This window comes from Ceratotherium simum, chromosome 6 (assembly GCF_057802395.1).
Source record: "Ceratotherium simum simum isolate JZ-2026a chromosome 6, ASM5780239v1, whole genome shotgun sequence".
Classification (NCBI taxonomy): Eukaryota; Metazoa; Chordata; class Mammalia; order Perissodactyla; family Rhinocerotidae; genus Ceratotherium; species Ceratotherium simum.
In genome coordinates, this window is record NC_141905.1 from 66,403,183 (window position 1) to 66,427,111 (window position 23,929).

General features: G+C 42.5%; 1 protein-coding gene across 5 annotated transcripts in view; it reads right to left on the reverse strand.

The window, feature by feature from the left end:
- The window catches only part of SORCS1 (sortilin related VPS10 domain containing receptor 1), a 487,586-nt gene that overhangs the window by 37,880 nt on the left and 425,777 nt on the right, over positions 1-23,929 (reverse strand). For all 5 annotated transcript variants that reach the window (XM_087432564.1, XM_004428057.3, XM_087432565.1 and 2 more), the window contains exons 19-21: positions 14,021-14,207; positions 5,732-5,865; positions 3,386-3,509 (exon numbers count right to left, since the gene is read on the reverse strand). In XM_087432564.1, coding sequence (XP_087288690.1) covers positions 3,386-3,509; positions 5,732-5,865; positions 14,021-14,207 — 445 coding nt within the window. The remainder of the gene's footprint in view (positions 1-3,385; positions 3,510-5,731; positions 5,866-14,020; positions 14,208-23,929) is intronic.

Sequence of the window (23,929 nt, forward strand, 5' to 3'; positions counted from 1 at the left end):
CCACTGAGTCCTAACTTTTGACTTTGAAGATATGTTTATGTCATTTTCACTTTCCCTGAACCTCTTAACCAAATCACAGAGACATCATCAACGAGAGAAGATATTTATCTTAATAAAAGGACACAAATGAGAAAAATGATGCAGCTCCCTCTGTAATTACTTAGCATGCTAAATGGCAGGACGGAGACATGTTATATTTGAGTTTATTCAACAGATAGGGGAGGGATGTGAGAGGACTGAAAAGGATAAACACCAATAATGTATATACACTTTACAGCTGCTGAGAGAGATGAATTCTACACATTTGCATTTTCCTTTTTGTATTTAAAAGCAAACCTGTGCCCTGAGGCAAATTAAAGAAAACAATGGAAACTAAATTTTCTTTCCTCCAGTCTGTCGTGGGGCTTTAGGTAGATTTTTCCTCTGTCAACTTTCCAAATATGATGCCTCATTCTGTCTACCAGCGATGGTCTTCATGTTCCCCTCAGCTTGACTAAACTTTATACAGGTTTCTTCCTGACTGCAGGCCCCGATCTCCCTTTTTTTTGGAGTGTTTACTTTAGAAAACTTGCATTGTAAATTTTTTCTCTGCACCTTTGAGATGTAAATCTTCTACAACCCAGGAATGCCTTTCTCAAGGACCTGGGAGCCATCTCTTTGAAACAGAATGATCGAGAAAGATAGGACCCCTGTCTCTAGAAAAGTAGGAACCTGACTTCCATGAGCACCGATTAGCAAACACAGATGGCCTAATCACATTGACAATCCCTCACTCTAAAAGTCCTCCAGTACTTTTCCACTAGCTTATCCCAGAGTTCAAAAATATTCCTGCCTGTTGTTTCAGTTGAGTTCAATCTTGCCTGTTTAACCTCCTGTGAAGCAATTTGCCTTTAATGGGTCACATCTGTCATTAGAATTTTCTAGTCATACATTTGAACCTCGGATAAACCATCTGACTGAAGACCAATTAAGGGTGCTTGATTGATCAGGAACTTCGCTGGGGGGGGGGAGGAGATGACTTCCCCTCCTCAAGCTTTTAATGGAGAAATCATTTTTAATGAAGATAACCCATTTGATGGAGAGTGACTCACTCTTGGATGATGCCTTTACAGAGATTTTAGGAAGAGGAAGAATTAAGCATAGCAAGGGAGTGGAAGGTGGTTAGAACATTCCCTCTGGATTTAGAATTCTCAAGATCTGTTTATGATACTTATATCATACTTTCTCATTTCTAAAACAGGGGTAATTTATAGCATATTTCTCATAAGTCTGTTCAGAGAATTCAATTAAACAGATCATCTATATCAAGTGCATAGAACAGATACTAGTAAGGGCTTCATCAACGTTAATTACTACCACTGCATCACCATTATTGTTATTGGATCTCTCACTGAACTGCAGAATGACTTTAAGCCAGTAATTTCCCATTTCTGGGCCACAATTTCCTATCTGTAAAAAGATGGGTTGGACCAGATAAGCCCAAAGACTTTCTAGGTTTAAAGTTCTCTCTGTGGTTCTAATGAGGTCGCTGATGTGCTTAACCAAGAGGACATCTGTTGGACTAATGGGACAGTGCCCATGAGTGACACCTATGATATCCAGGAGGGAAAGAGAGGAAAGAGAGCATCAGATGGAAAAGACATGAGAGCCAGTTATGAAGAGTAATTTCAGAGCATGGGCCCTGGGTCTAGATGGGCTGGGTTGGAAGCCCAGCTCCACTACTTACTAGCTGGAGCAAGTTATTTACCTCTCTGAAAAAATGAGAGTAATGACATCACCTACCCTATCCTAGGGTTGTTATGAGGATTAAATGCATCCCCAGAGCAAAGAAAGGAGATGGAGAAGGAAAGAGAAGCAAAAGCCCTCCTCCATTTTGGCCACCTGGCTGAGAGGTCGCCTCACTGATGGGACCTTGTTAGGAAAACCGCAGCCCTGGTTTACTTTCACTTACTATTTGGGCTTATCAAGCCTCTTCAGGAGGGGGGAGGGAGGAAACATTATGAAATCTAACACCCAGCCATGCGAGGAATAGTGTCCTCAGACACGTTCAAAGTTGCTTACAAATTACTTTCTGAATTTGAAGGTCAAGTCGGCAAGATGAGAAATAAAAACGGAACCTGCATCAGAAGCAATTAATTCTGGAACTGGGGCAATTGATATTATTTGGACCACTAGCTAGTCTCCCTCTCTCTCTCAACCTCTGTCTCACCCTCCCTCCCTCCATTTCTCTCACCTTCCCTCCTTTCATCCCTCCCTAGTGGTCTCTCTCTGCACAGCATTTACTTTCCGTATCTATCTACTTTTAAATTCTTGCTTTTTACATTTTCCGTGATGCATCCATACCACTTTCATTTTAACAATAAAAGTTCACATTTTTTTTTTAAAGATTTTATTTATTTATTTTTTTCCCCCCAAAGCCCCAGTAGATAGTTGTATTTCATAGATGCACATCCTTCTAGTTGCTGTACGTGGGACGCGGCCTCAGCATGGCCAGAGAAGCGGTGCGTCGGTGCACGCCCGGGATCCAAACCCGGGCTGCCAGCAGCGAAGCGCACGCACCCAACCGCTAAGCCACGGGGCCGGCCCAAAAAGTTCACATTTTTACCATCCACTAATAACACTTGGTTTATATCCATCTGACTATCTTTCTATGCAGAAAAAAATTACCAAAGGGAGATCAATTTGTATAAACCGTTTTTTTAATTTCCCATTTCCAATCAATGATACTACCTTTCCATTTCAGTAAATTTCCATTCCATGTAATACTCTGACTATATTCACCTTCCCTAATTGATTACCAGATTGTTCTGTACAGCTGTTTGTTCACACCAATATCCAGTCAATGAGGATGCATGACATCTGCTGGTTATGACCCTTCCGTCACTTTTAATCTAGCAGAGTTTTTTCTTAATGATACATATTTATGGAAGAGGTTTTCAGAGTATTTAGTATTTGCAGATTCCTCTTAATAATCAGAACTGTTAAAGTTTAACTTTAAAAAAAGCCTCAATATTAACCGTTTTCTTTCAAAATGGGTTTTATTTATTCGAACACCACCAAAATACCAAATGGAATGAATTAGCCTTACACATAATGAAACTCCCTCTACCCTACCTAAGGTATGTGAGCACATAGTCACTCTATGTGTACCAGAGCCACTTTAAGAAAACAAAACAATAAACCCTCTTGGGGTCTTGGGACCACTATTTTGCTGATGAACCACATCTTCCCCAAAGGAGACCAGACTTGACTCAGCTCTTTCTCACTACTACGCTCTGTTCTCTGGGTAGAGGTCAGATGCTGCAGTGGCCTCCAGCACCATGGTACCAAACAACCTCGTCTGAGCACGAGGGCAGTGATCGATCAGTGAAGACGGAGCACTCACCATACACTGCGATGGTCTTCGTGTCTTGTAGGATGGCATTCCCAGCTGAGACCTGCACTGTGATGGTGTTCATTCCTTCAGAAGTAAACTTGAATGATATGCTTCCCTCCAAGGTGATCAGGGGCTAAAATAAATGAGGGCACAGAGTGAGGGGAAAGCTGTTCAGTTACAGATGAGACAGCCTCTAGCTCTGAGCCGCCAACAAGCTACTTAAATCAGCAGAGGCTCTTTCCGGTGTACCGCAGTGCGACTGACTCCCTCTACACCTCCCATCATCTCTAGTCCAGGCCAGAAAGGAGCTATTAGAGCCATTGCTCCAAGGATTCTGCTCATTCCTCGTGAATTTGACACCTCTCTTCTGGTATCATCCTGATTCAGGGCTGGGAGATTGCTGGTGGGGTATATGTCTGTCTTTATTGATAATCTACTCATATCAAGCGGATCCCTTAATCCAAGGAAACACTCCAATCAGACCAAATCAGGGAGCTCATATTAATCTAGACTTAAGCAGTAGTCATTGAAAATCTATAAGCTGCCAGTTGTTTATCTCCAGGGTGTATATATTTATATAAAATTACAATGGAACACAGCAACCATGGACACCAAAACTACGCAAGTTAGATAGGAGTGGCCTTGTGTGGCTTGGCTTCCTCCAAGAAGCCCTATCAGCAGTTTCCTAGAAGTAGCAGCTATGAAAACAAGTACTAATTGGATAGTGGTTTGAGAACTCAAAAAAAAAAAAAGATTTGGAGTGGTGGCTATAATACAACAGGAGGCCAGGCCAGGTCCTGGAGGAAAGGATTATTAGCCTACTGACCTCCCTCGACTCACTCCCCACAAACATTTCTTTTCTACTTTTTCTTAATTAATTTCAAAATCAAAATTCATTTAACTCCCTGTAAGAGGAGGCAGAGGAGGCAGAGGGAAGACTACAGCCTAGCATAAGAAGTCTACTCAATATAATCTGTTGTGAATTGGGTTTTCTGCTAAAAGGTAAAAACATAGGAGCCACAGAAGAAAGTTGTTTAATACTTTCACCTTCTAGTACTAGTTTTCAGGCAAGTAACATAGATTTCTCCTCCTCCACTGTGGATAGTGGGCCCAATTTGGGCCGAATTTATACATAGTTTCAGAAAAACTAAAAATGAGTTTCTTTTCCACTGAGTTATGTCAGCTATGTCAGGGTTATAGTAGAGGTGAGAGATTCCTTCCTCTGTCAGACGTGCAGCAGGTCTGGGGTCAAGAGAGGTTTCCTCCCTGCGCCTATGCAAAATTACGTCTCCAGTTAACGCCAAAATTCAGCTCTGGAGTAGCAAACGGTTTGTATTAAAATAAGATGCATTGCACTTGAAGAGCAATATCACTAAGCGAAAGCAACTCTGCTAGAAGATGAAGATTTCCAGTCCAGAGCATTCGTTCCAGTGCCCTTTGGGGAGAGATGCTTCGGGGCCTTAGTCCTACAGCCTTAACTGACATTTGGAAGCACATTTTAATTTCCAAGAATGGAGTGAGTTCAAAACAGAAAGAGAGCATGCAGCCTGGTGTGAAGGGAAGAAAAACTCCTGTAGGCTTGAGAACGTCTTGGATCTGACCTCTGCCAGAAGCAGTGGAATGAGATTGGAGCAGCCACTTCATCTGCATCATCCTCACTTTTTTCATCTGTAAAATGAAGGACTTACAGGAAATGAGGTTTAAGGTCTCTGCTGGTTTTAAAATTGCTGCTGACTTTTGATCATAGGCAATGTTTTGGGAAAACAGAAAGGGTAAAGTTGAGCTAAAGAAGTGGCCATGTCTGATTCAGGGTGAGGAGGCCATTTGGGGCTGGGCTGTAACAGGCATCTGTTGCTTCTGCCTGTCTGGTAGCCACTGGCCTCTTTTCCTTTTAGGGACCATTCCCTCCCTTTTCTTGGTCTATGTGGTTTCTAAGCAGGCTGACTTCAACACCCCTTTCCACCCCCAGCACTGTGATTAAGGCCTGGTCAAAAATATTCCATGCTGAGACTTCTGTTAGACCTTTTGGGAAAGTCAGTTTTTCCCTGCTAAGCTGTGAGAGTATAAAGCTGGGGCTGCTGCTAAGGCTTGCTGTGAAGGAAAGTCCAATTGGAGAGGGACACTCACACAGAGGAAGGGAGACGTGAGAGGGAGGAGGTGAAGGGGTAAGAGAGAGAGTAAGACAGAGGGAGACAAAGAGAACATACTGATGAGATTATTGGAGCACTAGAAGCCTGCTGTCCCTGAAGCCAGGACTACCCCTAGACTCTTGAGTTACATAAGCTTTTTCATTCCTTTGCCTTCAGCCAGTCTGAGGTGAGCTGCCACTAGACCCCGTGCAGTAGGCCGACCCACCTCCGTGTTGTTTCCGTACCACCACACGTAAGTGAGGGTGCCCACTTGGCTGGGCCACAGCACTGCAGTTGCGTTGACCTCTTTGTTCTTTGTGGTGACAAAGGGAAGAGACAGGTGTACATGCTCCAGGGGACCTGAGGCACAAGAGAAAAGAGGAGGCATAGGGAGGGAAGAGCTTCCTCTGCTTCACCTTCCCTGCTCTGAAGAGAACACATATTCCTTCTGGAACCCTTCAAAACATCATGGTCATAGTCCCTGAGGGAAATGCCCAGGTGCTTTCTCTACTTTGGAGAAAAAGATATATTGTGAACAATTGCGTCTCAACACTTTCCATTTACCAATCTTTCTTCTAGGCCTAAAATCTGAGTTATTTATGTGCAAAAGTTTAAAAATTTACAAGTAATTTATGAAGGCCTTAAATGAAGAGGCAAATATGAGATTTCACAGGGACATGCAAAGTCTTTCCAAGAGGTTGTATACTTGGTGCTGAACCAGGGTTTTGAAAACCCCATAGAATCCATGTTGGGCAGTGGTGGGGTTGGGGGGGGGTGGTTATTATACAAATCCCCAAACCACTCCAGACATAATTATTCTTTACTCTTTATTGGATCTTAAAGATCTAAGTGAGTGTGTATAAATGTGTGTGTGTGTGTGTGTGAGAGTGTATCTGTGTGCGAGTGTAGGTTAGGTACGGCCTGGTTAGGTAAGCATGGAACAAACTGTGTTTAGGGTTGCATTAAGCTGGTCTGGGACAAGGGCATGCATGAGTAGGTAGAGAGAGCTCTGTGGTTCTCAGGATGTACTCAACTATAAAGGAGGACGATTCACCCTATGGAGGCCTATTAGACCAGAAACCTTAATCAGATGTGCAAACCCACAAAGATATGAATATCCTTTTCATAGAAAACTACCAGGACCTTTCCTGTGACACCTGATCTTCTCTTTGAGTCACTGTTCTGGGAAAAATGTAGTTTCCTCTGAGGTGAACATGACAAAAATCTATCATCCTCACCATTATTCCATGAGGTGGAGAAGAAAGTGGTACCCTCAGGCCTTTCCACCAGGTTTGATCATTGCCTCTTCTGCGTGACCTTTAAGTGTGTTTCCTAGAGTACTGTCTTTGGCCTTTTTCTCCCTCAATTTGTTCTTCTGCTGAGTAATATCATCCATACCTTGACCTTCAGCTATAAACTACACGCTTAGGCCTCCAAGACCACCTTCTTGACTCCAGACTCAATTAGCAGCCAAATGTTCCTAAGAAACACTCTTTCCGCCATTCTGTAGTCTCCATAATCTCGATAAATAAAACCCATGTTTATCTAGGGGACCAACCCAGAAGCAGACAGTCAATCTAGATTCCTTATTTCTTGCTGCCCATATCCATTTAGGAAACCATTGATTGGGTTTCATAAATCTCTCTCAGTTAGAGATTCTTAGCCTCCCCCATCCTGCCCCGGTTCATACACTAAGCACCCTCCCATCTGGACCGTTACAACTCCTACAGATTTTCCTGCCTCTAACCTTTCCCCACTCTAATCCACCTGCCTGCTTTGTGTTCAAGCCTGCGTCCCTCAATAATACATAAGGTGCACCAAGTGCCAGGTATCCCCGGCACCTGGAATAAAATATGTGATCCAGGTGAGGGTAGAGCAGTGCAAAGGCTTTGAGGAGAAGGTGGCTCTCCAGGTTTGAGGAATAGCAAGAAAGCCCAAATGGCTGCAGCAGGGAGATGGAGGGAAAAAGTGGAAGCCAATGAGATCTAAGAGGTAGTTAGACATGACCTGACACCTAGCATGTCAGCTTTGTAGGCCCTGAAATATGTATGTGTGTGTTTGCATATGTTCATTCTTGCAAATTTATACATTATCCATTCATACAATGTAAGCGATGTCTATGTACCTTCTCACCTTCCAAATCATTGTGATTTTTCTAGACAGCCAAGTTGATCGTGCTACTCGTTTGCTCAAAATTAAAATTCCCATTACCTAATTATAATAATAATGATAACTACCACATATTGATCTAAAGTTTGTGAGACAGAAAACACAGGCTGCTAACTTCTTGAGGGGAATAACCCTTCATGTATATCACGTATAAAGACTAGCACAGTTCCTGAGACATAGCAGATACTCAAACATTCACGGGGTAAGTAAACTAACAATGATAAAATTTCTGTTTCTGCTTTTGCCATGCTTCTCTCTCTTTATAGAATTAGAGGCGTCGTGACCGGCATGTAGAATAGAATTAACTTTCTGGCTTATAAGCCATATAATAAGAAGTAGGTGAGAGCCAGCCCTGATGGCCTAGTGGTTAAAGTTCGGCACACTCAGCTTTGGCGGTCCAGGTTCTGTTCCCGGGCATGGAACCATACCACTTGTCTGTCAGTAGCCATGCTGTGACGGCTCACATAGAAGAACTAGAATGACTTACAACTAGAATATACAACTAAGTACTGGGGTTTTGGAGAGAAAAAAAAAAAAAAGAGGAAGATTGTAACAGATGTTAGCTCAGGATGAATCATTCCCAGAAAAAAAATAAAAATTAAAATTAAAACAAAAGAAAAGAAGTAGTTGATCTTACATCAGAATGGTTGACTGAAATAATAAAATGGCAGCATTTACTTAGCGATGACTACGTACCACATATTCTGCTAGTGGCTCTTTTTATTCTCATCTAATCCTCACAACAACCTTATGAAGTAGGGACTGCTATCACCCCCATTTAGAGAGGAACAGACAGAGGAAGGTGACTTTCCCAAGGTTACACAGCTAGGAGACATCAATTCCAGGGTGTGAACCAAAGCAGTCTGATTTGAGAGCCCATGCTCTGGCCGGCTGGCAAATGCTCCAAGAGACCTTTCCCATTTGAGCAAAACAGCTATTAAGAGTCGCTACTTACTAATTACTTAAATATGTTCCCGCCATTGGGAAATGCACTTTACACCAGCTCTCATTTCTTCCACGGCTCTGGCCATCTCCCCATCACACTCCAGCAGGCCATGCCTTGTCCCACCCTGGGACCTTGGCTTATCCACCTTTCTTATGGCACCTGTCATTTTCAAGACTCAGTCCCGGCGTCTCCTCCTCTGTGACACTCCTCCTGACTCCCTGATCTGACTTCAACGAGCCAGTTAGAATGCAAGGACTAGGGAAGCTCTGCTAGACATGCTAGTTCCATTCAGAAAAGGTCTCACTCACAAACAAGCATTTAATAATGTTTTTAAAGTCAGAAAATCAAACTAAGGATGATACCTCTGTCCTGTTAATGACAAATATTGAACCTTGTTAGTGCAATATGGTCATTCATTCATTCAATAGTTTTTGAGTGCTACTATGTGTCGGGCCTTATTCTAGGTGCTGGGGACACCTGGCGCTTGGTGGAGCTCATGTGTTATTGAAGGAGGCAGACATGGAACACATAAAGTTGGGGTAGGTGAGAGAGTGCTATTTTTGATAGGGTGGTCAAGGAAAGTCTCTCAGAAGAAGTAACACTTGAGCAGCGACCTGAATAAAGTGAGGCAGTGCACCAAATATCTATTTGGGATGCTCCAGGGTGAGGGCAGAGCAAGCGCCAAGAGGGGAGGAGGTGGCTCTCCATGCTTGAACAATAGCAAGAAACAGCTGCAGGGGAGAGATGGAGGGAAAGAGTGGGAGCCAACGAGATCTAAGAGGTATTCAGGACACCTAGCATGTTGGCTTTGTAACCCCTGAAATATGTATTTGTGTGTTTGTATGAGTTCATTCTTGCATGTTTATACATTCATACAAATGTGTGGAATTTATCTTTCAGATTCCCACATCCTCTTGTATTCATTTACTTTTTACGCATTAAATATACCTAGTTCCTGCTACCTAAAAGCCTGTCTTTTAAGCATCTCTTTTCTGCACAGAGGGTGCGGTCTGCCCTAATGGAGTCACGGAAATGAACCCTGAGCTAAGAGCTGCTGCTCAGAACCCACTAAGTGCAAATGCATGTGCTACTTCGCGCTGATGGAAATGAACCTCCAGCCCTTGAAGGACCCCAGCTGGCTGGCTGCACTAAGCCCAGAGGTGAACAAACTGGCAGATGTGGCTCCATCAGACAGGTGCCTGCGATGTACAAAAGGGACGGAAGGTGGCGCTGCATCACTCCTTATGAATCTTCCCAGGCAAGGCGGTTGAGAGAACTGGGGAATTACTTGTCTGAACTGGGTTTCCCTTCCTTTTCTTGTTTAGCCCTGCTGTGCTGCAGGAAACAGCTGACGTCCGTGAGACTGAACATTGTGTGCATGTGTGTGTGTGTGCGCGTGTGTGTGTGTACACATATGCACTGATTGCTTTGGCCTGCCTCTAGCATTTGTTCTGGAGACCTCCTCTGACCACCAAATGAAACATCATGTATGCATCACATTGCTGTTTGTCTGAAATGTTAAAAAATCCACTAGAAGAAATAAAAGTGATTTAATTGTAAAGGTGAGATCCTGAAACAGAGTTCCTTCAACCTCAGTGTACATAAGGACCATACTCATCTGTTCAAAGCAGATTATGATGCCACACTTCCAGGAATTCTCATTCAGTAGGTCTGGAATGGGGCCCAGGACACTACATTTTTATCATGTAATTTTGGGGCAGGTGACTCATTAAATCACACTTTACAAAACCCTAGTCTGACATTTGCTGGCCAATATAATGATCATGTGAAAAGTTGCAAAGCTACACAGGTTTTCAAGACACTGATCACTTTATGCTAAGCTGGGCACAGAAAGATATCTGTAAATGGTGCCCATGTGAGGACGTAGCTGAAGAGAAGGTTTGGGAAAGACTAGAAAATCCACCTCATCTTTTTTTTTTTCCTCCTACCATTCTGCACATTTGTACCATTTTCGGTGATTTTTTTCCTGCAAGACTTGCTGAGACAGGGCAGCTTTCTGAACAGAAACCTGCATGTCCTCTAAATTCTCTGCCCCATCCAGCTGAAGGGAACACTGGCTGCACCACGTGTCTCATTAGTTTGCAAACTAGCAGAGCACAGTGAATACCATCCCCAAGGAATTTCCAACTGTCAGGCTACAACAGATTACCCAGCCGCCTGGTGAGAGCTGCTGGCCCACTCCTGGAAACGTTACAGCAGGAACATCATCTCCATTTGTCCCTGATGACCTTTGCAAACCCACATTAAAAACCTCTGATTTGGAATCAAATCCTTTCTGCACTGGAGAGCGGAGGGAGTGTGTGTTCTAGATAGGCAATGGGGCTTTCTGGAAGAGTCTCGGGGTCGGGGTGGGGGAATGAGTGAGAGGGGCAGAGGGTAGGCTTGGCACCCTGAGCTAAGAGCTGCTGCTCAGAACCCACTAAGTGCAAATGCATGTGCTACTTCATGCTGATGGAAAATCAAGCCTTGCTGGTTGACAGGGCACAGAATATTTTGCTTCATAGAAACTTTGGGAAACAAGATATGCATTCGTCATGTGACAGAGAAGAAAATCTAGGCTCAGAGAAATGGAGTGACTTGGCCAGGAGTTCAGGCCTGCATTTGGACCTAACAACAACCAATTCAGTCCAGAGCTCATTTTCGTTTTTTTCTACAAAGCCACCTCCCTCCTATATCCTGGCATTGTGGCATCAAAAACTGCCATGATGCCCTTCAGGTTTGAGCTTTTGGGGAGTATGAATCAATTATGGTCTTGTTCTGCCTTCCTCTTAGTGTAAAATAGTGTGAAAGACACAGTACTTCTCCAATCTTTGTTTTCTCTGAAAGCACGCACCAAGGCTGCCCATCACGGTAGAGGTGTCAGGATGAGCAAATGAGTTCATGTGCTTGGTAAAGTGCAATGGGTCCTCTAGGAGAGAGGCGCTAAGCAAACATGTCGGAACCTGCTGAAACTGCTTATGACGTGGGTTTAGATGTATGTGACTTAATGAAAGTGTACAAATAACCCTGCTTTAATATAGTTAGTAAAAAAAAGAGTTGACTCTTGTCCCCAAGGCCAGGCTTAGAAAGGTGTTCCATTACATGAGGCATGCTTATCCAACCACTTAACCCAAGAGGAGACTAACAGAATTAAAATCAGAACACAAACCCTTCCACTACCAATCATCTGCCACTAATGTTAGGGTCAAAACGTTTAGCCACTCGGCTAGGCTAATGAGACAATTTAAAAAATGGCAAGTAAACAAAGAAGCTCATTTCTTTTAGAAGTCCTGGCATCAGCCACCTTTAATCTTGAGCAGAGGCAAGCTCTGTGCTGTTTTCCTTCCCAGGATGTAGTAAACCCGGGAGAGGGCTGGGGTGGGGAGGTATCTCTCAGGGAATGTGATCATTTTCAGGGGTGAGGAAGAATCCACAGGGCGACCAGAAGGGTGAGCTGTGAATGACTGTACGGGAGACCCTGAGAAATGGAGACAAAAAGCTGCTGCTGAACTTTAAATCAGCATTGACACGTGGTTAGAGTATGGTGGATGTTTAATATGTATATGGGATATGGAATAAAATTACTATAATTCTGCAGGAGAGTGGCTCTCTAACAAAAATCCCCCTTACAGAAAAAGCTGTGGAAAATGATAGGCTGCTAGGCAGGCAGCCATTCTCAGCAAATGCACTGTCATTTGTGTTGCAAGTTATTTTTGCTACTAATAACCAAGGTTTGTGATGTAGTTTGGAAATATTTTATGATTATTCCTATGCTATCATCACTTGAGATTATTTCTTAGTAAGAGGCAACTCCAGAAAGTCTATATAAGACAGCTTAGGGGGGAAGTCAGCAGGAAGGGAGCCTCTGAAACATGTCTTGAACCTACGTAGTTGTATAGCAAGTACACTGCTTCTAATGTAAATGTTCATGTTTCTCAAGATGATCTGCAAAGATGTTGAGGGGGATAAGGGCTGACAGAGACTTAGTTCCTCCCACCCCAAGCCACTGTTGGCACTGACAATAACCTTAGTGATCAAGAGCTGGGATTCTTGAGACAGGTAGACCTGAGCCTGAACCCTGGCTCTGCCAGATAGTAGGTCTACAACCTCAAATGGTTATTTAATCTCTCTGAACCTCACTGTTCTTTGAAAAGTAGTGTTTCCAATAGTGCCTACTTCATAGGGTTGTCTTGAGAAGTGAGAGCATACACATAAAGAGCTTGTTTTGCACAAAGCCTGGCACACAGTAAGACCTTAATAAACTTTAGCTGAAATGGTGTTAGCATACTAGGAATCTTGTAAAACTTTGTTTAAACCCAAAGAAGTGAGGGTGTGTTTCTTCGAAGCACCTCTGTCATGAGTGTACAGGAAATAAAGATCAAGAATTACTGATACAGCAGGAATCCTTGGTAACAAACAATGTTTGTTGCGGATCCCTAAATAGTGTTGTCCTCCACTGGACCACAGCAGCTTAAACAAATTCTAGTTGGTACTTTCTCTACTCAATTCGGTTCAATGGGTAAGGGTCAGGTGAGAGGGCTGGAAAACTGCCTGGCCTTAATACTCTTGGGTTGGAAGCTGGAATTAATTTGAACAAGACCATTCATATAAAGGAGGTACTTTTGTTTTAAAGTAAACCATTTCTCTAGCAACCTAAACATGTCCTACGCCTGTGTGGGGACACCCACACACCTACCATAAGAGGCAGTCATGGCACACATTTTGACTAAACATAATTTAGGAGTTATCATCTCATCATATCTAGTATACCTTTAGATTCTTCAATGGGGGAAAAGCTTGAACATTTCTTGGAACCATTTCCTAATGTAGCTTCCTTAACATTGTTTACCCTCTTTTCCTCTATACCACCTTCTCTCTAACACCAAATCATCCACAGATAAAAGCCCAGAAAACACACTTTCAAAATAAGGAGCAAAAGTCTAAAAGAATTATTACTAGTGAGATATAACGTGGGGAGAGAAGACTAATAAGATGGGGAGAAATTCCGTTACTTGTGCTAATTCTCAATGCATTAGATGGAGCCATACAAGAAGACTGTTTTCAAACATTTTTGACCCAAAAAAAAAAAAAAATTCAACCAAACAGCTCAGCAAGTTGCACAGGCCCAGCCCCCAGACACAGGTGTTATATCTCAGAGGCACCTGGAAGAGGCAAAGTAAGGGCAATGAGAACAACTTGAAGCAAACCAGAGTCTGGGATTATTCAAATTCCACTCGCTGATTTTCTTCTTACTTTCTCCCCACTTGGCTCTCTTCTTCCCCCTTCCCCTTCTGCTAAAAGGTAACTAGTGAGCTTCTTTTAGATATGAAATTTTGGTTTATATTTCAAAAGGACACAATATTTAAAATATGTCATAAGCCAACAACAGCAATAACATACAAGTTACATGTAAGTACAGGACGGCGCTGTCAGACCCCAGACTGTTGTCCACCTGCACGGTCACTCGGAAAATGCCCACATTGTGATAGACGTGTTTGATCCCGTCTTCCATGGAGCTGAGATTGACATAGGACACTGCGATGCCATCACCGAAGTCCACTTGGATGAGTGTCCTCTGAACGTCACCCTGAAAAACAGCCCAACATCAGAGGAAAGGGAGTCAGTGCTGGGGCTTGTCCTGGTCCCTGGCTCAGGGATAATGACAGCCCTGGCTCCCTCCTACAGCTGGGAGCATCTGTCTGTTTTGACAGAATCCCTGTGACATTCCCTGGCAGACAGTTTACTAAGATGGATGCTCTCCAAATCTGAAGGGCACCGACTACTAAAAGTTTCAAGGTTTGGAAAATTAAGTGTTTGATTATCAGCTCCAATGTGATATTCAATTCCTCTGAAGGCTTTGTTTATAGTCTTACCATGAATATGACTAAAAGGTGTACCCATACAGTTTTAAAAATTCGGCATACCTGACATGGTCATGGGCCACTTCCTATGTGTTCAGGACCCCTGAATTCCCCCCTCTATTTCTGATTCCCTAACCATGTTGGAGGAAGGATGGGAGACACCTGGCCTTACACCTGACATGACATTGGACTCAGCCCTATTATTATTTAAGATAATGGTGGTTAATTCTTTTATACTTCAGCATTTTGTTCTATCAAAATCATTTCATTCTTCACAGAATCTTATTCTGGAGAGAAAAGCAGGCAACATTCATTACTTTTACAGGTAAGGAAGCTGAAGTCAAGAAAGGTTTAGTCATTTGCTTAAGGTTAACACAGCTAGCTAGTGCAGTTCTGGGATCAGAACCCATCTCTCTGGACTTGCATTTCATTCATTCATTCAAATGGAACAATAGCACTGTGGGTAGAGCATTGACGGCTCCTCCAGGTTTGAATCCTAGTGTGCCATTCACAAGTTGGATGACTTCATGTAGTCATTCAGCCTCTGTGGGTCTCGGTTACCTGATCCATGAAATGGGCATGATAATACCTTAGCATCTTAACTCAAAGGGTTGTTATAAGAGATGTGAGTAATTAGTAATCTTTAAAATTGTATACCTGAATAAATGACTACAAAAACAATGCAGGTGTTAAAGACCTGCAATATCCCTTTTAAAGCTTGATTGGAATCACACGATTCTAAATTTCCCACAGGTAGGCAGGAGACGATAAAGTTGGCTTTATAAAATCCCAGACCTGTAAAAAAAAATGGCCTTTGGAATTTCAGTTGAGATTCTTAAGGAACAAAGTTTCTTAGACCCAAATGACAACAACCAGCTTCCCTCATGCACAGCCCATCCTTTAACAAGTTTTTTGTTTGTTTATTGGGTTAACTTTTCCATTTTCAAGGGAAAAAAAACACAAAACCTTTGAACTATAAATGTATTTTCGATTAAGTAAGGTTCATACGGTATCATATTTTTTGAAAAGGCCAAGTTTAAAATGCTGACATTTAAAAGATTAATTCACAGGGAATGGAAAAGCAGTTCAAATCCTATGAATCGATGTGACCTACTCTTCTGATCTGTGCCCAGCCAAGCATCGTGTTGGGGGCACACGGCAGTGAACTCTTGGTAAGGACATGGGCAAAAATTCTCCCCTAGGGTGGGAAAAGAAACTCCCTTAAAAACTATAAAACAAATATCCAAAAGCCCAGACACTGTGCAATTACTTGAATTCCCTTCACTAATAATATAAATGTCAACCATTCTTGCTGACTTGTCCTGCATTTGGACAACCAAAGTGGACTGATGGATCAATTTCTCATCCTGTTTCTAGTCAGTTTCCACTCCCGTGTTTCCCGGGGTTTCAACAGAGTTGCTGCCAGGTCAGCTCTATGCTTGGGCGTGGAGGAAGAGCCCACATTATAATCCACTCACATCGTTTGGAACAAATGCTCCAGGGAAGTATCAGGAGTAGCTATAGGGTTAATCGTGGAACAAAACAAGCAATATAGTTTCTGAGAAAAAGAGAGAAAGAGAGAGGGAGAGGTGTTTGCGGTTCTTTGTGGGGATGGAGTGGACATCACGTAGGGGCCAGGATTTGCAAGAGGATGGAAGGGAGATTCACATCTTCAGCTGATTCCACTTCAGTCTCCACTGAGAGAGAGCAGCTACCCGCACAACTGGGAAAAGTACAACTCTGGCTGCCATTGCTTGAGTCTACTTTGCCTTCCCTTTCTGATTTGTATTCACCATTCTCCTTTTGTGGGCCTGGACTTAGACCTCTTGTCAATTACATAAAACCCCTCCCAAGTTCTGCCTGTCTGGATGTCTACAGTTTGTCATGCTGGTCTTTTGGCCTGAAAGCATTCTTAATTCTCCACTCATGATAATATTCTCTATGTATAGAACAGATGAAAGGAGGGAGCTACACAGTGTTGAACTAGTGCATCAGTGGGGCTGCCGTTACAGAGTCAGACTTTTAGGGTATTAGGTCAGGTTCTATATACATATATAAAATGGATATATGTTACTAAAGTATTAGGCTTACCATGCACCTGAGACCCCCTGTAGGGAAAGGCATGGAATCCCCTAATCAAATCGGAGGTCCCCAGGACCTTCTGATGAGGGTGTAGGCCTCTGAGCTTGGTACCCTGCACTAGGAGACAAGAGCACCAAGGGGCCAAGTCTGACAGCTGAAGGCAGCAGGTTTCATCCCTGCTGTTGCAGCTTTGTCCACTCAGTGGAACAAACTGGATCCCATGCCTTTGCCTTTAGGGGATCTCAGGTGATTGGTAAGCCTGATACAGCAGTAACCGCATCACCTTGAGGCTCATTTGTCATCAGCCTCTGACGTCCTTGGGTTTTATAATTACCATCTGAGGCAGGAATGCCAACTCCTTTCAGAGAATAAGAAACAGGGCAAAGGAAAGAGCCCAAGTCCTAGGTCGCCATTCAATTAGGCACACTTGCCCTGCTTTCACTGGCTCTCTGGTCATTCATTCATTCAACCAACCAGCAGGTATTTACTGAGTGTTGTATCAGGCACTAACTGGTAAGTAAATTATAACCAACCAAACAAAACGGATGTGGTCTGGGCTTTCATGAGCATACAGACTACTAGTGAGACAGATGGACTTTAATTAAATAATCATACAAATAACTAAAAATGCTATTACAAGGGATGATATGAAGGAGAGGTGCACAATGTTGTAAGCTTGCACAATAGGAAGCGGTGGAGAGATGAAAATCTGATCTGATTGAGAACTTCAAGGAAGGCTTCCCAGAAGAAGTGACATCTAAGCTGAGAAGGCCTAAAGAAGTAAATTAACCAAACAAAGGACATGAGTGAGTGAGATGGGGGTGAGGATTCCAGGCAATGGGGATGGAAGGAACCAGATGTGCAAGGGCCCTGTGGCAGAAGGGGGATGGTATAAAGGAAGCTGAAGATATAGACGCAGTAGGAACATGTTACAAAATTAGACTGGAGGGGAGAAAATGACATTTTAGGACCTGCGGGCCACGTTTCTGATTTTGATCTTTTTCCTAAGAGTAATGGGAAGCCATTAAAGTGTTTTAAGCAGGAGTTTGGGGGAAGATAGCATGATCATATTTTTAATTCAATAAGGTCACTCCAGCTACTACATGAAGGATGAACTGGAAGGAGGCTCAAGTATTCTGAGAAGCCAGTTGGGGGTAGTTCTGGGCAGATAATGGTAGATTGAAATGTGAGTTGCAACAGGAAATTACATTCACCTTCCTGTCAAAATTAACTCCCATAGTTTATTGGTTCTGAAATCAGTGAATCTCAGCCTTTGATATCAGCATCTCTTATAGAAAATAAAAGAAAACAGTGCTGATGCTCAGCTACCACCCAAGACCCACCTCCTGGCTCAGGGCCTCTGGGGAGGATGCTCGTTCTGCTGTGGTCTGAGAAGGTCCACAGCTGATGCTGGGCTACACCAAAGGTCCGGGTTCAGATAGTTGAACATTAGGTTTTCTGGTGATTGAATTTATCTGGAGATAAATATAGTGCAGCACGAGCTGACGCTATTTTTAGTCCATTTTGATTCGATGGTAAAGCTTTCCCAGGATGTTTTAGGATTCTAAATGCTAAGGGTGCATTAATAAAGCCGGGAAGGGAAGCACTAAACTCATTGTTAGTGACTGGTGCATCATCACACACAGAAGTTCTACAATACATGTCATCAAGATTAGCTAACCTCTTCAGGAAAACATGTTGCTGGATGATAGGAGAGTAGTTTGTGTAAACTACTAAGAGCTAAGATGTGTCGTTATTTGGCTGTATCATCAGCACCTAACACAATGCTTGCAGGTGGTTCTTTTCTGTTCAATAAATTTTAAATATTTCTGTTCCTTTTCTGTTCAATAAATTTTAGTATTTCTAATGTGTTTCTTCATCAAAGTGCTTTCATACATATTATTTCATTTGGCTGTTAGGACTCCCGGGAGATAGCAAGGGCAGAGGTTAGTTCTATTTGGTATATCAGGAGAACTGGGGCACAGAGAGGTTAAACAAGATGCCTAAGGGCCCAGCTAGGGAGAGACTTAAGAAAGTGTTTAAGATTATCTGCGGGTTAACTCAGATAATCGGGTTATCTGCGGGTTAATGCAGCTCAGTGCTTGTTGAGCCTCTTTAATTGAAAGTTACTTGTAATATTTCAGAGGGGGAGGAAGCTGCTTACAAAAGAGAGGCATCACTTTCTTTTCTTCTTAGACTCTATTCCTGGCTTTCACTTTGTTTCCCCCCTCTGACAATATTTTTGCTAAGAAGTGGAAAGAAGGGTTGGCATGAACTATACTCTACTCTTATGTCTTCCCTCCGGTAAAGCAGTATCACATTCAAGCCATAAAGAAGACAGAGAAAACGGCAAACAACAGGTATTCATAATCAGTAGTCAGGAAACTCTAGTGTATAATTGAGAGTTACTTCAGTCTAATAAATCATGTCATCATTCCTAAAATGGAACCTAGGCTAGCAAATATCTAGACCATTATACAAAATGCTTCAGACCAAATGCCCTTTAGTCACAGGCCCTGATATAGACACAGAACTGAGAATACTAGCTCAAAAGAAGTTCTCAAGAAAGGCACAAAAGCCACATGAAATCCATATGGGGATTCTCCAAGGGCATCACTGACTTCTCTAACAGAAAAACAAATATATCAAATGGCCACCATGAAGCCAAGATTAACCTGAGGAATGAAAGGTGTGTGAACCTATCAGTTCCTGTAACAGGGCTTTAGTGAAAAGTGGGAAAGCAAACGCTACAGTAACTCCACACCGACAGCCTCAGTCCAGCAATGAGACTCCAAGATGCTCTTGAAGGCATTAGGGACCCGCCGCAGAGAGAACCTGGACGCCTATGTCAGAGCCTGGTCCCTGCAAAGCTCGAGAGCGGGCCTGACTCAGGCTCCACTGACATTCACTCTCGAAAGGGACCTTGAAGTCCATGCAGCAAAAACTACATTGTAGAGAAATAACTATAGTATAACCCATTTTTATAAGAAAAGAAAAAAAGGCAACAAATAACACAGTATATGTACTATAAGCCTGTGTGTGTTTGTATGAGCACAGAGAAAGGTGCTGGCAAATATAACCCAGCCTGCTGATGCTAATTACCTTAGGGGGTAAGGTGAAGTGAGAGGCAGAGGGAGACCAGCAGCATTAAGAGATGGGGAGGAAGGGGCTGGCCCAGTGGTGTAATGGTTAAGTTCGTACACTCTGCTTCAGTGGCCTAGGGTTTGCTGGTTCGGATCCCGGACATGGACCTATGCACTGCTCATCAGCCATGCTGTGATGGTGTCCCGTATACAAAATAGAGGAAGGTGAGCACAGATGTTGGCTCAGTTGCCTCTTTTTGCTGAGGAAGATTGGCAATGGATGTTAGCTCAGGGTCAATCATCCTCACCAAAAAAGAGAAAGAGGGAGCAAATAAGGGCAAACAAAGATTTCACCAAATTTAGAGGGGGGTGGAGTATGTTACAGCACAAGAACCATCACAAAACACAACATTCTATCTCATTGTTCCTGGACATATTTAAATATTGATTAAGTATATGGGAAATAACCAGAAGGTAACACAGACATGGGTTACATTGATGATGGGATACAGTCAACTTTGGTCTTGGACTTCTGTTGTTATTTTAATGCCCTTTTGACCTCAAAGTAAGATAAAAAATATCATTAAGCAGCATTGAATGACAAAAACAAAAATCAGACATTTCAGCTTTTTCTTCTTGTGGCTAATGACACCAGGCAGAGTGGAGAGCATGAAATAAAAGTAGCCCACCATTGCCCTGCATACTCTATTAGAGGTACATTTAGACTCAGGTGAGTGAGGTCTTGACAAGAAACAGGAAAGGACATAGCTATGGTACAGTGTGCTCTGGCCTTCAGAGAAGAGATTTTGTCAGCCAGAAGAGCTGAGTACATGGAGAAAAGCGCTATTCACCTTGCGCTTATTCAATAAGAGTGAACTCTGGCATGTGACTTCTTACATAAAGTGTGCAGCTAAGATTGTTCTAGAACATTCCCTGACGGTCACTAAGGGAAAAGACAGAGAACATTTCTTGAAAGTTTACTGTGCCAGAAATAATAAGAACTGGTCTCTATGTAGTATCTCGTTTCATCATCAACCCTAAAAGACTCAGGCCTGAAAGACTATTAAAATTTGCCTAGAGTCACAAGACCAGTTTGAACAAAGCTCTTCTTCACTCCAAGTTTAGCACTCCTACTACTTGTTTACAGAAGACATTCAAACTATTCTGTTGTGCTCATTCCCAGGTGGGTGCAGAAAGATGGATTCACTCATATTTGAAACCAGAGAGCTTTTGTAAGCTTAAGTAACTAAAACCCTTTAGAGAAATGCCAACATGGACCAAATTCTTCATTACATAGTGACATAAGAGGAGCCCAGTGTAATATACCAGGGTCTATAAAATACCATGGGAGCTGCAAAACATGTTTATGAAGACCCCTGGTGATGTGAGTGTTTGATTAAGAGTGAGATGACTCTAAATAGGAAACAGCTGCTGTAACTGTGTTGGACCTGCTATTTTATAATAGTAAACTGAGCCCTTCGAGCACAGAACAACACTAGTCAATGATAAGAGGCACTTGCACATGCCCTATTTTCTGTTCCCAAGCAAGTTCTTGGTCCTCTCACGTATCCCTTCCAAGAGGTGCTACCATTGCTGAAAGCGAGGCTGCCTCTCTAGATCAGCTGGGGAAGAGTGTTTCCTGGATGTCTGGTTTGAATCATGCCCTCTGGGCTTCTTTTCAGTTTCAAAACTGAGTTATGGACAACAATCCCAAGATATCTGGATATCAGCATAACTGCAGAAGATAGAGTCAACCTCCTCCCCTTGCGTATTCAGAGATGGTTTTCTATAGCACAGGTATCTCTCAAAATGCACAGACCCCCAAGCTTCTCTGCACACAAAGGCAACAGTGAACTTGGATGCCCCGATCTGGAGGGAGAAGGTTCGCAGAGCAAGGAGGGAAGTGCATAGGGATTTATGATTTTACCAAAGAACTCATATCTGACAAGGCCAGTGATGCCAGGGAGACCAAACTATGGGCCCACCAAACCATTTGACTGGATACATGATATTCCACCTTCTCTCTGATGAAATGCAAAGGACTGGGTCCTTTTTTGAGGACTCCAATCCTTGGGACTTGCCTAACTAAACTTCCAAATACTTCTGGATCTAATGGTCATGCCAAGAACTTCCAATTGGAACATCACAAAATAGTTTAATCCCTCACTTGCAAACATGCCATAGCACCATGTGTTTGAATGAACAGTAAATTTCCAAATTTCCTTTTTATGTCTCTGTACTTGGTGTCTGGCTTAGAATGGAACAGAATACCATGAGGCAGGAGGAACACTTGGCTTGTGTGAGCAGATAAATAACTATTAGCCAAGTCTTCTTTACTCCATCTAGACATTGTGGTACAGAGAGGTCAGAACCTTGACCTGCTGTGCTTTGGAAACACTTTTTAGGTGATAAAGTGACACTGTTACCACTACATAGTGGCTTTAGGAATTACCTCAGCAGGCTTTGGCAGCAAAACTATGGGGCTGCTAAATGACATAAATCTTATAAATGTTTTGAATGACTTTTTTAAATCACTCTAAACAGTTAGGTATGCAATAAGAACAAAATTATACTCTTTAAAATATACATATACTTTTTTAAAAGAGTAGTAGAGAGATTCCTTTAGGAATAAACCTATGCAAGGAGTTTTTCCTAGGAGTAAAATATGTAATAGAAATATGTTAGCTTTATTAGAAGAAAGAAGAAAAAATAGAGAAAAGGCATGATGTATTCATGGAGAAAATGTAGCAAATACATAAAATGAGGAAAAAGAAAATCCAAATTACCCATAATGGTACTACCCACAGATTACGTTGTTAGATTTGTGAATACCATATTAACCAATGAGAAGACACATGAACACACACACACACGCACAACAATACTGGAATCATTACACTGTTTACTTTATGCTGTCAACATCTTTAAATAGCTTTCCAAACTTTTGTATCTAGCATCACTTGGTGGACTTAACCAAGTCATAAGATCCTGTCTTATAGGATATATGATTTCTCTGGATGTCACTTCAACATGTTTCCAAATTATTAGGCTGTTGTGAGATGTAGGTGACTTTACAGAAGTCTACAGAGGAAGTGTATGTGGAAGAGGTGCTCTATGGAAGTCAGGTGGAAACCTGCGAGTTAGAAGACCTGGTTATAGCTCTTTGAAATGCATTTTACATTTGGACCTCAATTTCTTTACCTGTAAATTAAAAGTGGGCAGAATGATGATGATCCTATCATTTCTAGTCCAGATAACCTGTGATTTTTATAATTTATTATTCTTCTTATTGGCATTGTTGGACATCCACACATATTCCCATATCCCTCCAGGCTGCTGAAATAATCTCAGCTCTTAGATGAAGATGCAGAACTTATTCAAGTGCTGTTGTCACATGGTGGAGACTTTCCACACACTTTTTTTTTTTTTGCACATTAATGGTGGGTTACAGTGAGAACTGAGCTAGTAAGGCAAAGAGTCAAGGAATAATGAAGGGTGAAGCATGAAGCCAGAAACCTGAGGAAGTTACGTACCTGGGCAAGAATTGTGTGGTTTAGTGAAGCCTTGATTCAGGAGTGGTGGCCACCCATGTGGATGCAATGGGACACCAGTGTTGCATGGCATAGAGCAGACAGGCTGGGAGACTGAAAATCCAAACTGAAGACTATTTCATGACTTCAGCCCTTGGGATATTCACTGAACTGGAGCTCTCAGTAATGAGCCAGGTATCTCTCTTTGCTTGTCAAAGCAGACTGAAGTTCTTTGCAAACATCTATTCCTTGAAACCCTAAAGAACAGCAATACCCCAATGTATGTGGACCAGTACTGAGGGAAGAGGAAAGCAGAGCCTTAGAAAGAGTTGCAAACCTATTTGACCTGAACTTCAGACACCAGGCCTTTAGCTAAAGACAACTTTTATTGCCAGCCTCATTTTCTTCTTTCCTTTTTAACCTGAAGCAACAAGGGAGAAGAAATGAAGTGGCTCAATTACCTTGCTAGAGTCAAAGAGAATAAAGCTGAATGGAGTATAGAATAATACATGAGAAAGTCTCTTAAATCTCCACGGCTCATTGAAATCAGCTCCCGTTCCTTTGTGTGGAAGGAGAAAACAGTTGAGGCTTCTGAGTCAGATCTGGGCTGGCTTAGAAACTGACACCTGCCTAGACTTAACACTGCCTGCTAACTCTTTGTGCCATCTCTAAAAGCCCCGATTTTTCTCTAGATGAAAAAGTAGGTCAAATTCTTTCATGACTTCGACAAATGAGTGTCTCACAAAAAAAACA